This window comes from Neurospora tetraspora (assembly GCF_033439725.1).
Source record: "Neurospora tetraspora strain CBS 560.94 chromosome Unknown B0H65scaffold_9, whole genome shotgun sequence".
Classification (NCBI taxonomy): Eukaryota; Fungi; Ascomycota; class Sordariomycetes; order Sordariales; family Sordariaceae; genus Neurospora; species Neurospora tetraspora.
The window spans coordinates 1-14,957 of NW_026944391.1; the positions used below are offsets into that span (position 1 = coordinate 1).

The 14,957-nt window shown below is 50.6% G+C and overlaps 2 protein-coding genes across 2 annotated transcripts; both read right to left on the bottom strand.

Moving 5' to 3' along the window:
* Positions 1–1,464: 1,464 nt before the first annotated feature.
* Positions 1,465–4,577, bottom strand: B0H65DRAFT_542880 (uncharacterized protein; the record flags this gene model as incomplete). The annotated part of the gene is made up of 3 exons (XM_062829212.1): positions 3,557–4,577; positions 2,550–3,382; positions 1,465–1,550 (listed from the first exon to the last, which is right to left on the bottom strand). The coding sequence occupies exons 1-3, from the start codon at positions 4,198–4,200 to the stop codon at positions 1,465–1,467; spliced, it is 1,563 nt and encodes a 520-aa protein (XP_062676869.1). The 5' UTR covers positions 4,201–4,577.
* A 491-nt stretch (positions 4,578–5,068) lies between these two features.
* B0H65DRAFT_582861 (uncharacterized protein) lies at positions 5,069–9,363 on the bottom strand (the record flags this gene model as incomplete). The annotated part of the gene is made up of 4 exons (XM_062830866.1): positions 5,069–6,244; positions 6,284–8,945; positions 9,004–9,161; positions 9,219–9,363. 4 exons carry the CDS (start codon positions 9,361–9,363, stop codon positions 5,475–5,477), a joined length of 3,735 nt encoding a protein of 1,244 aa, XP_062676870.1. The 3' UTR covers positions 5,069–5,474.
* Between the last annotated feature and the right edge of the window lie 5,594 nt (positions 9,364–14,957).

Sequence of the window (14,957 nt, forward strand, 5' to 3'; positions counted from 1 at the left end):
AATTGTATTGTTAAATTCGAAAAGAAATTATTAGTATCCTACTAGGAATCGCTGAAAAGAATAAAATTATTTACCGCTAATTTGCTACCAAAATTGAAACGCTATATTTTAATTTAATTAAAGCTAATATAGATATTCAATATATTTATTAAACCATAGAAATTATTATTATTAAAACAATCCTATTTATAATAAAAATTAGCGCTTTGTAATTAACCGTGCTTTACTTCGGGCTATAACGTAAGGTTATTTCTAAATCCTTACTAATATATTTACTAAAAAAATAGGTATTATTATACGTTAAAATTAAGGATAATTAAATTCATATTTTAAATAACGGCGGCAATCTATTTAGAATCTCCGGAGCCGAAGTCCGCTTCGGCGAATTATTTATTACCATCGGTAAAAGTAATTTTACTAACTAGGAATTGGATTATCCCATCGATAGCGTAGAATAATATGATATGATTTTATATATTTACTAATAGAATGCTGAGATTTAAATTTAATATTACCTTTAAATAGATAGATCGGAAGGAGGGTAATATAGTAAAGTTTTTCCTCTTTTTATATATATAGTATTTAAATTCTATATCGAAACGATAAGGATCAACTTAGGGATCATTATAAGAGGCCAAAATTAATTTAAGGCAAATTTACCTCTCGCCCAACTTAATGTAAATTAAGTCGAGGCAAGCTCGTATAATTATTATAACCCGACCCTATTTAAATTAAAGTAAGCTCGCCTATCTTTAATCGGGCAAATTAGGAACGACTTACGGCTACTATATATATTAGTTCAACCTGATTTATACAGGAATTAAGTTGGGATTTTACTCAGATTATTAATAAATTGATTACAATCATCACATCAAAGTCCAACTTAATCGTGACGCTTTGGGCTTCTTACATCGAGCCTATAGGGATCCGGCTTGGCAAAGCCAAGCCAATATCCTGGGCGCTAGCCCTATAATAGTAACCGAGGTTCGACGAGTATTAGAAGAGGGTATTTTGAATTTAAACCTTTATATCGAATAATTTAATAATAAATAAAAGCGTCGAAGGGGGAGACTACTATTTACTAGCGCGCTTATTAAGGGACTACAATAACTACATTCTTACTCGTTCGTAAGGACAGCGGATTAATAACAATTAAAATTTAGTAAAGGGAATTATACTCCTATCGGGAATAATTATTCGAAATGGATTTCTTGGACTTAAAAGCATTTTAACTAGGGATTCTAATTAAGTCCCGTCAATACTAATTAGTTTAATCGACTGGGCTAAGGGTCTAACTTATATAGGCGAATATACGACGTACGGCGAGCGGGCGAAATATATTAATAAATACTACGAAGTCGAGGATACTATACGAAATAATAACAAAGACGACAAATAATCAGTACAAACAATTACTTAACACTAAGGGAAGGTCTCGCAATAACTTCATTCAATTGTACAAAACTAACGATTGCTAACAGAGGGCGCGCAACGACAGTAGCAATTGGGCAGCAATATACTGGCACGGCGCGCCTCTAGCGGCTGGACGGCTGGGCGAGTGCACGTGCAAGAATATATAGGGCGGATCTAAAGGAATACTTTTTCTGGTCTACGGGAATACCGATTTCGCTTTTTCAAAAGCTTCGAAAAGGCCCCACATCCCGCTCCAAGCTGCAGCCCCAAACCTGAGCTGAGCAGAAGCCCCTGCGTGCACTGGAAGCCACACATGTCCACTTGTCAGCCGCACTGGACCCTTGACTTCGTCGATCATCCATCCCACGTGCGAAACACCACACTCCCCGTTCCCGTCTTCGGAAGTATGATAGCTCGGTGGGTTGCACCAGAAGTACGAATACTTTTGCGTCATGATGGATTGTGTCGTATGTGAGCAACAAGACCGTTGTTAGCACCTCGATCCGAAACACAATCTGCTGCTGTTCAAGGGCAGGCGTAACTAGAACAGATGAACACAAGGTTAAAATATTTCCCTTTCGAGTCTGTGTAATACCAGCGTTCCCCGGGGAAGCAAAAAGTCTAAGGTAGCTTATAAAGTTAAAGTGCCCCTGTTAACCCACACCGGACGCCACCCTTAGAGCCCCTAACCCATGGATCCTCACTGCCGCTGCCTTCCTCCTCTCCGTCCACCATGAGTCTCCCACTTAGAAAACCAACAGCTTGAAATGTATCCTCAGAAACCAATATGTAAGTAGAAATTGCAAGATGATGAACGTACAACCCAAGAGAAGCCGCTCAAAAGTAAGCAAACCAAAACCTGTCTGGAAACTCCATGCTGTGTAGGCCGTCTCCGGTAAAACAGCCATCTTCCTTTTGTCCCGCCCCTCCGAAGAACCCAACAAAAGAAACCCATATCTATAATTCTGCTTCGAAAATGAAGAAAGGCAACGGAAAATGCGCAAACAGTAATGGTCGTCAATCGTTCCTTTTGCAAATGGCTGCAACGACGCTGATATCGTCTGGCTTGCCTGTCCGAGTTTCCCATATTAGTTACCTCGGACGAGTTTGTAGAGTAAGGGAGGGTTTGGACTTACCGCCTTCACTGGCAAGACCTTCTTCAATAGCATGTTCCATAAATGGACTCTCCGCGTACGGATCCAGAGCAATGGCTTTTGCCGCTTCCATCAATTCCTCCGCCACGAATCCCATCATGCCAGCATCATTGTCCAGCACGGTCCCCCGTAGAGCGCTCTTGCTCACTTTCACTTCACCTGCCCGCCATTTCTCTATGCATTCACAGACCTTCTCCGAGATCTCATGCGACCAAAGGTTGTCGATAACACCATCCGACATGGCTAGTACGACATCTCCCTCCTGTATTGGTACCTCGTCCACCACCGCAATCGTACGGGGGGTATCTGGACTGTTGGTGCCCAGCTGACGCGGACAATCGAACCAATGCCACTGCTCGGTCGACTTGTAGACGATTTCGCGTGTCGGCGGCCGCACAACCATCACCTGCGAGTCGCCAAGGTTGGTGACGTAAAGGAGCGGCTCCACATCACTTGGTCCGCTGTTGTCCAGTTTCTCAGTCTCCCCCTGCTCTTTAGCGTGGCCAGCGCTATCGGCGCTCTGATAAGATGACCGATCCCCATCTGTCAGGTTCGTGGCACCTCCACTTGCGGAACCCTTGTCAGACTCAGCAGCATCCTGACCGGGTTCTCCCAGCTTGCGACGGTAATGCAGCTGTGCGCCCGCGACCGTCGTCGTGCCTTGCCAGTCGTTCGGTGATGCCGTCGCTTCCATTGTTTGTTCGTACGCTTGCTGCAGATATGCGATCGGGTCCGGACGGTAGGCGTCGCCTTGTCGTACGGCGTCCTCGAACACGGCGCTGGCCCAAAAGTGCAATATCAGTCGGGACCAGAGGCTGTATGCGCAACCGGGTCCATGTCGGTTAGCAATCTGTAAGTGACTCTTCCAACCCCGGACGACGGGGACGGCAAGTGACGTAAAAGAATTCCCAGCACTGCAACGGGGGAAAAGGGCCGAAAGAAAAGTTTGACAAAGAGGAAGAGGGCAGGATTCGAGGGATAGAACTCACCCAGCATGCCCTCGGGGTCGTGTACTCCATGCGCCCACGCCGTCGTTCGCGCAGACAAAGTATTTGCTAGCAAATACAGCATCGTCGCCATTGGTATAACCTCGTATCAGCTTTCCGTTGACATAAGCGGTGCGACGATCTCGGCTGCGATCGTGTGTACTGAGAGGGTCGCTGAAAGAACCGGAAGGTGGCGAGAGAAATGGTGGTGGGAAAGGACGTGGCGGTCGCTTTGCGTATAGACCAATGCCTGTGTCGAAGCGGAAGGGAAGCTTAGGGAGCTCTTCCTCGGTGATTCCGTCCTCGTGGAGTCCAACAGGTGACTGCTCGTCATGGCCAGGTTCTTCAAGATCAGGAAGTGTTGTAGTTGGCGCCGTAGAGGATTCCTGGGCGATCGTGGGAGAGGGACTGGCGCGGGTTGTGTCATTGTCGGCGGGACGAAGCGACACCGGCCCCGTAAAGAAGCCGGCACGCTGTTGTTGCCATTGAGGGTGGCATTGCCATTCCGCAATGACTCGTAGTCGTGATCCCCCTCTTAGGTTCTGAAGGCTGGGTTTGGCGATAGAAGACGATAGTAAGACGGGCACAGCGCCCCGCGGGCTTGCGTGTGGTATCGAGGCCAGCAGTCGGGGAGGTAGTCTCCTCATTCCAGTGGCGCGCGATCGAACTGATTTATGGTGATGCTGAGGAGCAGCATCCGAGGAGAGAGGAAGAGACCCTGAGGAGGGGTGAGAATGGACGGGAGGAAAAAGAAGGGCTCCCAGCAAAGTGCGCACGGCGTTGATTCTGTGTCAAGGAAGACTCCTGACCTGACAAGCAGAAAGACGACCGAAAAGATGAAGGGAAAAGAGCGGCTGGGCCAGAAGGCATGGAAACTTCAGGTTGGTGAGGACTGGTGGTTCCCAGATTTCTTGCCCTTTTGGGGCGCCTGGACTGCAACAGTACAGGGGAGCCTTATCTTATCGCACATAAAGCCCCCCTCACCTCCTGCGCTACTGCGTGAGCATATGTACGAGTAGCTATGTAAAAGCCTACTAAGATTCTCACCATGCTAATAATATATTCACCGGAACATCGGGAATCTTTCCAGGGGTTCCAAGGTAGTCATAATCCAAATCTGTACGTGGGCCGTCGCCGTGTACCGCGTAGCATGTAGGTACGAGCGGATCGTTTCTGACGGGAGACCCCACTGTTAACGTTACCTGGTGCAGTTGGTGATGCTCAATAAGGAGGGGCCTATAAGTCCGGCTTCATACGAGATGGAATCCCCATTTTTTGCACCTGGGATCGGGAACGCCCGTTAACCTGACTCGCCTGATCTACATTAGACGAAAGGCATATTCACGACTTCTCCCGACTCAAATTTCGACATTTGGATACTTCCAATTCCCGGATGGTGGACGCGCCTTGTGGGATCCAAAAGTCTAAGATTGAGTTCCCTTGATCACCCCCAACAAGATGACAAGAGACTATCCAAACACGGGCAGCTTGCGATGCTCCGAGGCTTCCTGATGACACTAACCCAAAACTCCCCAAAAAGCCAGTTGGAACAGAGACAGCGTATGACAGATAACAAGAACAAATTACTAATGTATTCAACACAGATTTATCAACGGTTTTAACCCCACCCTAACCAACACGCCATGACTTATGCAAATCTGACAACGATACCAACTGCCGAGGATTTCCCCAACCTGTAAATAAACCAGTGACTTATACAATCCCCATGCCATCTATCACTATCCAAAAACCCCATGCGCATACTGGCAATAGCCATTCAAAACAACCTTACGCCAAACAATGCACCGAAAAACATTCAACTTCGAACAAGTACTCGCCTCCGTTTGTTTCTGAACCCAGATATAATTTGATCCGTCTCGCCCAAAGCCTCAACTGTCCTCCAGGCCTCAAAGGTCTGACCCTAGTATTGCATGCGACCTGGTGTTGCCGGCCTGCCGGGCATTCCGCCTGGTGCATATTGACCATTCGATGTCGACCGAAGCATAGAAAATTGAGCCTGGCTGATTTGACCACCAACATTGTAGCTTGAAGGAGACTGAAGAGGGTGCGATCCATGTGGCGTATCCATGGGAGGACTTGCCCACACGGCGCTGCCTGCTCCGTATCCTGCGGCAGTGGGGTCACCGAGGGCATATGAGCTGTGCTGCGCCAGGAGCTGGGAGCGAGGTCTAGGCTGTCGGGATCCGTAACCAGTGTTGGGCTGTAGAGGCTGACTACGCCCCGTATGATTCATGTGCCCGTTATCCAAACCACTCATACCGAATCCGTAGACAGAAGCAGCACCGTTGCTCACCACTCCTGGGTTGAAATGCCCAGAAACACGATGTGCCTGCTTTTGGGCGTATGCAGCCTGCGCTGCCCGTTGTGCTTGTTGGGTTTGCTCTCGTTGTCTTTGGTCAATGGCGTGCGCAACAGCTTGACCACTTACTCCTTGCCTCATCTGCGCTCTTTCTCTTTCTCTATGTTGTATGGCACCCACGAGGCCGGCTTTCGGTTGGTGATCATTCTTGTTCCCAGCCATCGCAATCAATGGAGTTCCAGTGACCCGAGCGACATATTCTTGCTCACGAGCAGAGAGATGAGACGAGACCTCAGCGCCCGACAGAATGGCTACCGGTCCACGACTTGCCGGGCGCCCCGGTGTAAGCAGTTCGGCAGGGCCACGACTTGCTGGACGTCCCGATGAAAGTAGTTCGGCAGGGCCACGACTTGCCGGGCGTCCTGACGAAAGTAGTTCGGCTGAATTGTGCCTCGAGTGGCTACCGCCGTGGGCACCGGGTCGTCTTAAGGGAGATGAAGGGGTTGCTGCTCTGAAGTCGGTGACTGTTTGAGACGACGGGCTACGTTGATGTACAAAAACGGGAGTGGAAGGAGCAGCCGCGCGTTGTTGAACAAACTGTTCGGGAGAAACAGCATTGTGGGCTGCAGTAGCCTTCAGACCAGAACCAGGCTGCCACGGAACAGTTCTACGGATAGTATCATCCGAGTCTTGCCGGAAGTGAGCATACGAAGCACCAGGCCCCGGTGACTTTCTGCCGGTATTGGGAGAAAAGGACCGGTTTGGCTGTGCGCTGGATCCCGTGGGCTTGGCGGAAGAAGTTTTCATGGCCGAATAGTTGAAAGTCGGTCCAAAATTGATGTCAATCCCAAGGTCAGTCTTCCCACCGCTGCTGCCATTTCCGTCATCTGGAGAAACGGAGCTATCACCAACGACTTTCAAAACTCCAGCACGTGGCCGTTCTCGGTCTGCCGATTCCTGTGTGTCCGTGGATCTGTGGGTGCTTGCGTAGTCCGGGCTCGCTGTAGATGCGGCGTCAATGGAACGGCTGTCCGAATAACTTCGCATGCTGTCTTGCCGTTCAAGCATAGTTAACCACAGATTGGCGTCTTCAATCTGCTGGTCAAAGCCTCCGGCACCGCGCCCCGACCGAACGGGCAGTGACGAGACAGAGTCTTCAGATAAGCGACGGAGGACTGGCGATCCTGGAGGGAGAGGTTTCCTAGTTACCGGTGGGGATCTTCCTGGCATATTAGATGGCGGTGGTCCTTGGCTATGGGGTGGGGTACGTCGGCCGTCAGTTGTTGATCCTTGGTAACTCGTCATCGGGGGAGTGGCACGGCCGCTGGCTGGACTATCGGAAAAACGAGTAAGGGAAGCCGTGGAGGGGTTTTGAGGCGATGTAAGCCCTGGGGAGGGACCGGAGGGCCCGTTGTTCGTCGGCGAAGGCGATGTTAGAGCTTCACGAGTTCCAATAAGATTAGCATTCATCCTCATGGGTTTGACGCTGGCTTGTGGCTGTACCGCTGGTTGCCCTTGTGATTGGCCTCTGCCTTGTTCAGGGTATCTGTTAGATTCGTTTTGGACCGCATCCGAAGGCAAACCGCCTGCTGTGGCTATCTGCGATAAAGTCGTGTTTGACAAACGATTATGTGCTCTGCGCATCTCGGGTGAGTGGTACGGTTGTTGTTGCGGTCGAGAGCCTGCACCATGCGCGAAGGCTGGTGGGGCGTTGACCGGCTCTGGTGTCGGCATCCGTTGAATCTCCTGGAGGTCGTTGGTTAACTGGCTCCTCAGTGGGCTTTCATCCTCTGAGCTGACTCTCTCGGGAGTAGACGCCAAATCGCTAGCAAAAGTCCTGGCACGCTCGGGGCCTCGCATATTGGGCTGCGGGGCTCCGGGACCATCCAATCCATGGGCAGATGCGGCGTTAGCAAGTTGTGTATCAGAAATGTTGCGGGAATGGCGAGCATGTCCAGCCATTGTCGATGGTACGGGCTCCCGACTGGGGTCCGGCGGCGCCGAGTCCGTCCTCTGGGCGGGCCTGGACAGTGAGAGAGACCGAGATGATCTGACGGAACCGCCCTCCTCCGCAAAACCTACACGTGGCTTAGAAGAGGACGCTGGATTCTGGCCAAAGCTTAACCGCTTGCTGCTGCGACTCGCGCTTCGACTGTGACTAGGCGCATCTTCGACGGCATTCATACGCTGTCCTGTCAGTTCCTTCATTTTCTTCTTCCACTGTTGCTCGGTCCACGCCGAGCTCCCGTCAGTCAGAATCAGACCGCTAACATCGAGAAGTTCCAGATACCCGTATCGCTTGTGCTTAGGCATGGCAAACATCAAAGAGCGCGGGTCAAGCACGCTAGCGACTAGGCGGCCAGGGCGGCCGTATAGTGCAAAAGTATCCCAGGTAGGAAACAAGAACCGGAGTAGCATCTCGAAACCGGAGACCGCGGGGTGGACCTCAGGCATGATGAAGACGAAGCCTTCTGTCGATGATGGCGGTTCCGAGTGGATGGTGATGCTTCCCTCAATCTTAACGAGTGACGACCCATCGATCAACGCCTTTGCCTGTGGGTAAATGGCATACGCTGCATAGGCGTCGGTGATGGATGCAATGGGTTTCGAGTGCTTCTTCTTTTTTTCTGCGTCCTTTCTCGAGTCGTAGAACTTGATTTGGCCCTTCAATACTGGACCGTGAGAGCGATCATAAGGGGAGCGCTTCTTGAACTCCTTCTGGGCCTTGAGGACTTCTTTCTCGCTTGGAGGCTCGATGACACACCAGCAGCGTCTCCAAGGGACGCCAGCTCCAAATCTGACCCGCACCCATTCTTGGACGGGTGTTCTCGCTCGTTCCATGATGACGCCGATGTTGTTTAGGGTTTTCCCCTTTCCAGCAATCAGGGCCCCCGTATAAGCCTCCTGGAGGGTTGATTGCTCAAAGATGGCCAATCGTATGCCGGACGTCCATTGGATCAAGGAATGATGCGAGTTGAAATGAAGCAGGTATCGGTTCCTCCCAGCAGTGCTGATGCTGAGAATGTTCTGGAGGGGCTGTTCGTCGCTTGATCTTGTCGGAAGTGATTCGATCTACATACTTGGTTAGGATGACAGTACGGCCGGGGCGCATCAGCAAAACTCTACATACCATTTTGATGGAAGCGTCTGTGAGGTTGATGAACTTGGGGAGGACTTCACCGTCTTCTCCGGCGGCATCAAGCTCGGCAGCATCCCAGAGAGACAGAACTGTGCCCACCAATTGGGCAAAGCACTCTGTCCATGTTCGGTCCGGATTCGGTCTCCCCTCTGATCGGGGTTAGCTGGAATTAGACAGAGTATGGAGCGAAGGTGAAGTAAACGTACTTATATCCTGATCATCCAGCTTCAGGAAGTATCCTTCCTGATACAACTTATTCGCATGACTGCTGAGCAAAGCAAAGATGGGCTGGAGCTCCGGAATGATTTCCTCGTTGCTTTCCATGAGGGGCCGCTGTGAGGGCAATACCATAGACAAGGGTCGTGAATTGCTCCGTTGTCTCCCCGTAGGACTTTGTGTGAATGGGTCGTTTTTATCAAAGGTAGGCGAAGGTCTATCGGGTGAGCGCTCGCCGGAATCTCGAAGTTGAGGTGGTGATGGAGCGAGAGTTGGGAGGGAAACGCTCGGAGAATCCGGTTTGGGGTGAAGGTCGTCACGGACACGGAGATCCTTAGGGGGTGACGGTGCAGGCGTCGGGGTCTTTGAATCCCTGTGGGGTGCCGAGAATTGGGATATAAACGAGAGGACTTTGTATGACGTGCCAGTAGTCAGCATTAATAACGTACGAGATTTGCACATCCAGACACCCATGTACAGTTGTAGTAATGGCTGGGGGAGCGGAAATCAGCCCTGACGCAAACGCCGTGGGATGTACAGAGCACAGCGGCGATCCAGCGAGTCCGGGTGACCGGTAGGGCGAAGAGGGAAGAGTAGCCAAGTCTGACCAAGTCTACCAAGGTGCCCAGCACTCTTGCGGGTGACCGGGTTCCAGATTGGCGCTGGCCAACGTGGACACATGCCCTCGTGTACTCCCGCTTCTCTCCCACCGCAGGTGCAAGTAGTAGGGGGATAACGACGAGACATTCGATGGGCGTGTGTGACCGCTAGGAACGACACGGGCAGCAGTGCCGGAGGCCGAAGGAGGTAGGTGGTGGTGGGTGTGGTGACGATGGGGAATGGCATGGGCAACATGGACAACAGGTAGGAGGTCCGGGAGCTGCGTAGAGGTACCTCTCTAGCGAGCGGGTGACGGGGTATCATCTGCTGTTGGGGTGCTGAATCAGGACAATTTGGGGAACGTATACACACCTCGATTTCGACCCATCTTGTGGCCTCGGGACGAAGCTAGTACCTAAGACAACTTTTCAGTTTGTTGCGGTTGCTCCGTCGTATAATTTTAAAACTTCCGATTGCGCTGATCGTGCAACACGGGTCTCCAAAGAGTAAGAGTGCAAATGGATTTCTTGTCCAAAAAATATCCCGGGGTTGTCGTCAAGCCGACTCGGCGAGCAAGGTGATCTGATAATCGAAAGTCGGGAATACGCTGGCCAGCAAGGACGAGAGGAGCTGGGGATCCCGGGGTAATTGGGAAGGACGCGCGGCCACAAAAATGAAACAAGAAAAAAAAAGTCCGGACGGAAGTTGAAGGAGCAGAGGCGGAACGGGATTTCTTTGTTTTGGCGGCCCTGCTTGCTAAAAGTTGTATGGATGGGTGCTTTGTGAGCTTCGTATCGGAAAAAAAGGCGTGCTGCGCCAAGGGTCCAATGTACGGAGGGATTCGATGCTTGTGGATGGAGGAGGAGGCTCGGTATTCTTAGGTCATTGATTGTTCTGCTTCCACTGTAACTCCATTGGTAATGTTGGCGGGTGGGGATGCGGGATCGTCGGATGGAGATGGTGCTTGCCCTGATTGCGTACGCACTCTGGGCACTTGTCTAGTGGTGTGCACTCTAGCTGGCACTTCCGTCCATGCCTGTCAGCAGCGAGAGCGGGAGGTCTCCCGATGTCTGTTTCTGTGCTCTGTCTGCTTCTTCACGGGCTCGTCTCCGAGTTTAGGAGCACCGAGATGGAGAACCCTGGCTCGTGCAGGGTGTAAAGCTCGCCGGCGGCTACTTTGACAGCTTGATTGCGTATCGATTGTCCGCGCTCGAAACTGCAGAACCCGACCGTCCGGGTGTTGATCAGGGTCGCTGCTCGGCCTTGACTTCGAAACGTCGGCGCTTCGGTCCGCTCAAGTCAGCATGAAGTTGTCGACTTTTTCATCGGAATGTCTCCTCCCACTGTGTGTCCCTGTATGGCTCGATTGAACCACTGACAGTCAGCAAGCAATTCCTCGAATTCGTTCTCTGGGATCTGGTGGATGATGTCGTCGTCGTCACATGGCGGCTTGGCGATGCGAAGTGGATAAAGACCAGCCAAGTCTGGCCAGCTGGGGTACGTACCTATCTGGCAGGGAATGCTTCAGTTGGCGTTAGTGCACCGGAATCAATCCCCTGGGCGATCAGACTTGATAAGAGACACCGACACTCTTCGTTGGTCCTCGACATTTGCCGATTTTACTGCGGTAAACAAGGCTCTTAAATTTTCTGAAAAAGACCGAAAGCCAATGAGAAGGGAATGAACAGAATAGGATCGGGAAGACAGTCATGATTGCTTGGCTAAAAAGAAAGAGGATGCTGCCTTCCTGGAATATAGAATAGGGCCTGGCTGCTTCTCACGAAGCGGAAGGAATGTACCGGGGAGGCCCGGGCAAGAACGAACGGAGCAGGTCCACCGAGATTTCACAGTCGGACTTCTACCCAAACCTCATGCGTCACCACAGGCACTTTGCAGCAATTGCATGTGTCTCATTTGGTGTACAGTTCAGCCCAAACTTCAGAAGCGAGGCCTCTCTCATCCATACAGCATAACTACAGCAAAGCCGAAGATATCGAAGCTACAGAATCTGATCACGGACCTTCATGCTTGATTCACTGACATCGTGTACTGACTATTTGGCCGTCTTTTCAAGATAGAGACCGGCGAAAGGCCAGAGTTGAACATTGGGGTCTAAAAGACACGCGGAAGATGTCAAGAGCTAAGAAGTAAACTTCCGTGTCTGAGGCGCTTGGCGCTTCATCGGTGACGCCGTAAACCCTTGGCGGTTAGACAACGCCTAGCCGCTATAAGGAGCATAGACGCTTCCAAGCCTTCCAAGCACGGCATCTGTCTTCTTGACCCCAATGATTAACTAGCCCAAGAGACTCAAGAGTGGCTGTGCAACCCTCTTGACATCTATACGCGGGTTGGAGTTTGGAGGTTTCAGCCCGTAGCATGTTTCGCAGGCAATGTGGGCAACATAAACTAGAATACGAGGCTTCGATGAAACAGGTGATGGTTAACACATGCTAGGGCTTATTAAGGTACAGTTGCAACACTAAGTACATACCACCTTCGTAACGACCAAGTCATGTGTGTAAGACAAGAATACGATTCTATAACAACGCTATACCGCTCGATAGTGTAGGGGCTAACTTCGCAGTGAGATTTAGTAGTCAACTGTTTGGCTTCGCTCGGCTAAACAGAAGCTATGTGTACGCGGAACAATTTTTGCTTCCATGCGAAAGACATCGTCTTGAACACTGGCAACAAGTGAGAGCATCACGACGCAAGGACTTCTCGTTGTTCGGTAGTGTGAGAATTTTCTGGAGCTAAAGACATGCGAAACAGAATGTAACCCTGAATGGAAGGGTTGTTAGCTCGAGACCTATGGTCAACATCAACTGGGCGGTTCTCACATCGAGTTGATGTGTTTTGTTCGATGGTGAACCTAATCTTGCCGTGAGTATACCGATCCAGATATCGATGATGTATTATGTTCAGTCCATACCTAGGCTTTCAAGGTGGTGCCTTTGTTGCAGGTTGGATAGGTCTCAGTGAGAGAGGACCAAGGTAACAATTCAACCAGTATGGGACTGCACACACATACGGAGATGTCTCAAGAGCCCAAGTACGTCATCTATAACTTGATGCTTGAGTCTACACGCAGATACATGATCGGAACTCTTACCAGAGATCTTTCAATGACCGATATCCAGAGAAAAGGCTGGTGCATGACACAAACGCTATCAGATTATTCCTTGGTCTGGATGCGTTTGCTGTCATAGTCCATAGCAAGCAAGTGGCCAGTCATGGCATGCTTCATTCATCGTGATGACCGTCTGGATTGCAGACTGGCTAAACCCTGATTTCAGACACCTATTCAACTATCATCCAAAACACTATGGTCGACTCAGGTGCCAATGATTCAATGATACAATGTGTACATTCACCTACCAGAGGGACGGGTGATCCGCACATGGTTCACACAGAGGTTCTTACTTGACCACACCACATGCCTGAAGCGGATGAAACCAAGATCTTTGCCCAGTACATACGTGCCCGTTAATAAAGGACACTCGGAGCGAGGTAGCATCCCAGAGGCTGTAGGTAGGTACCGAAATTGAAAGATCTGGTGTGTTGTGTAACACGAGCCCGGAAGTTACTTTTGCGATTTCTAACTTTTCGTTGACGTTGAAGGCTTGATTGAGCCGTGTCCACCTGCAGTGTCACAACCGATCAGACTTGGGATTGCCCAATACATAAAAGACTTGTAAGAACCCAATCGCAACTTTCAAAAAGCAGTTATGACGATACTCGGAGCCTTATTGGATTCGAGTCTTCATAACTCGAACCAGGCCACTTGCTTGGGACGAGCTACCCCACGGCTTGTACTTAGTTTCTTTGGAGCATCAGACAACCAAGTGAGAGCTGAACGTGGGAAGCTAGGCAAGTGGTGAGTACAGTAAGTGGAATGGAGAGAGAGCGGCTGTGTTCTCACGGTAAGATGAAGACTACTGTGGTGTATTAATACAAGATCAATACCCACAGGGAACGGCTTGGGGGCACCGCTTGTACAATAAATGATGCGGCTTCATTCACTCGACATACCAAGCTCTCTGAGCGCAGCAAACGGTTCTTCATCCCTTGATTCGTTGATAAGAAGCTTCCTAGGGTTAAACTCCGTACCATTGACGTGGCGCAAACAAACATCCAGGCTTTCGCTCGTCGGAGTCCAAGGACTGTTTAGATGAGATTCTGCACTTGCAGGATGCTCCCATGGCGAACCCAACGGCTATGAGTCTGTTGACAGGAAGGTGATCGATGTTTTTTCCTTCGAAAATCGGTATTAAGTGTTTGAACGAGGCCCGGGATCCGTCACTAGTGACAAGCCGAACCATCGCCACAGGCCTGATGGTAGTGTTCCCACGCTTTTCTTCCATGAGCTATAACCAAATCCACAATCGAAAGAACCACAACTCCAGGAACCGAAGGCCGTTTCTCTTTGAAAAAGCCATGGGCGGTGTATTCGCGTATGCCTGGGCTTGCCATGGGAGAGGCGGGCTGTGACGATCGCCTTCTCTTTCGTGCCGAAGCAGAGGTCAAGCATGCAGTTAAGCAAGGGATGATGGTGACCTTAATGCTAGTCCCGATATGGTGTTTCGTTCTCTGCCGACTCTTCACTGACTGATCACCATTGGGGAGCAAATTACCTCAGAAGGCGTGATGAAATGCAGATGACTGGGTCAAGATCCAGTAGTAAGTAATATCAAAGGAAGCAGTAAGTGGCTTTGCGTGCTGTTTGCTCGGGGTTTTCAAGGGAGGGCTTACATAGAAGAAGGCATTCGGGGACTGGTCAAAATCTCTGGCTTGTCAGGTCCAAATAGTGGTCAGCGGGCACAAAGTGAGACGGGCGGAATGCTGATGTCTGGACCAAATGAACAAGCGCGTGCGGCACGCCCCCATGGACGGTTCTCACGCGACCATTGCAAACGACTTTTGCGGTTCCTCGCTGCTGAAAAAAATAGGTCGACTGTATCGAGTCCTTTTGATAGGTCTCGAGAACCCCCCTCAGCAGATCCCCTCTATGCTTCGAGGTTCCATTTCTCAATGCCTGCTGCGTGCCCCTCTTGCCCTCCTCCCCGCCCTCTCTCCCCCAACTTCTCGCCCTCTCTGTGGTGGCGGGCCAAGCAGGCGATTGTCACTGT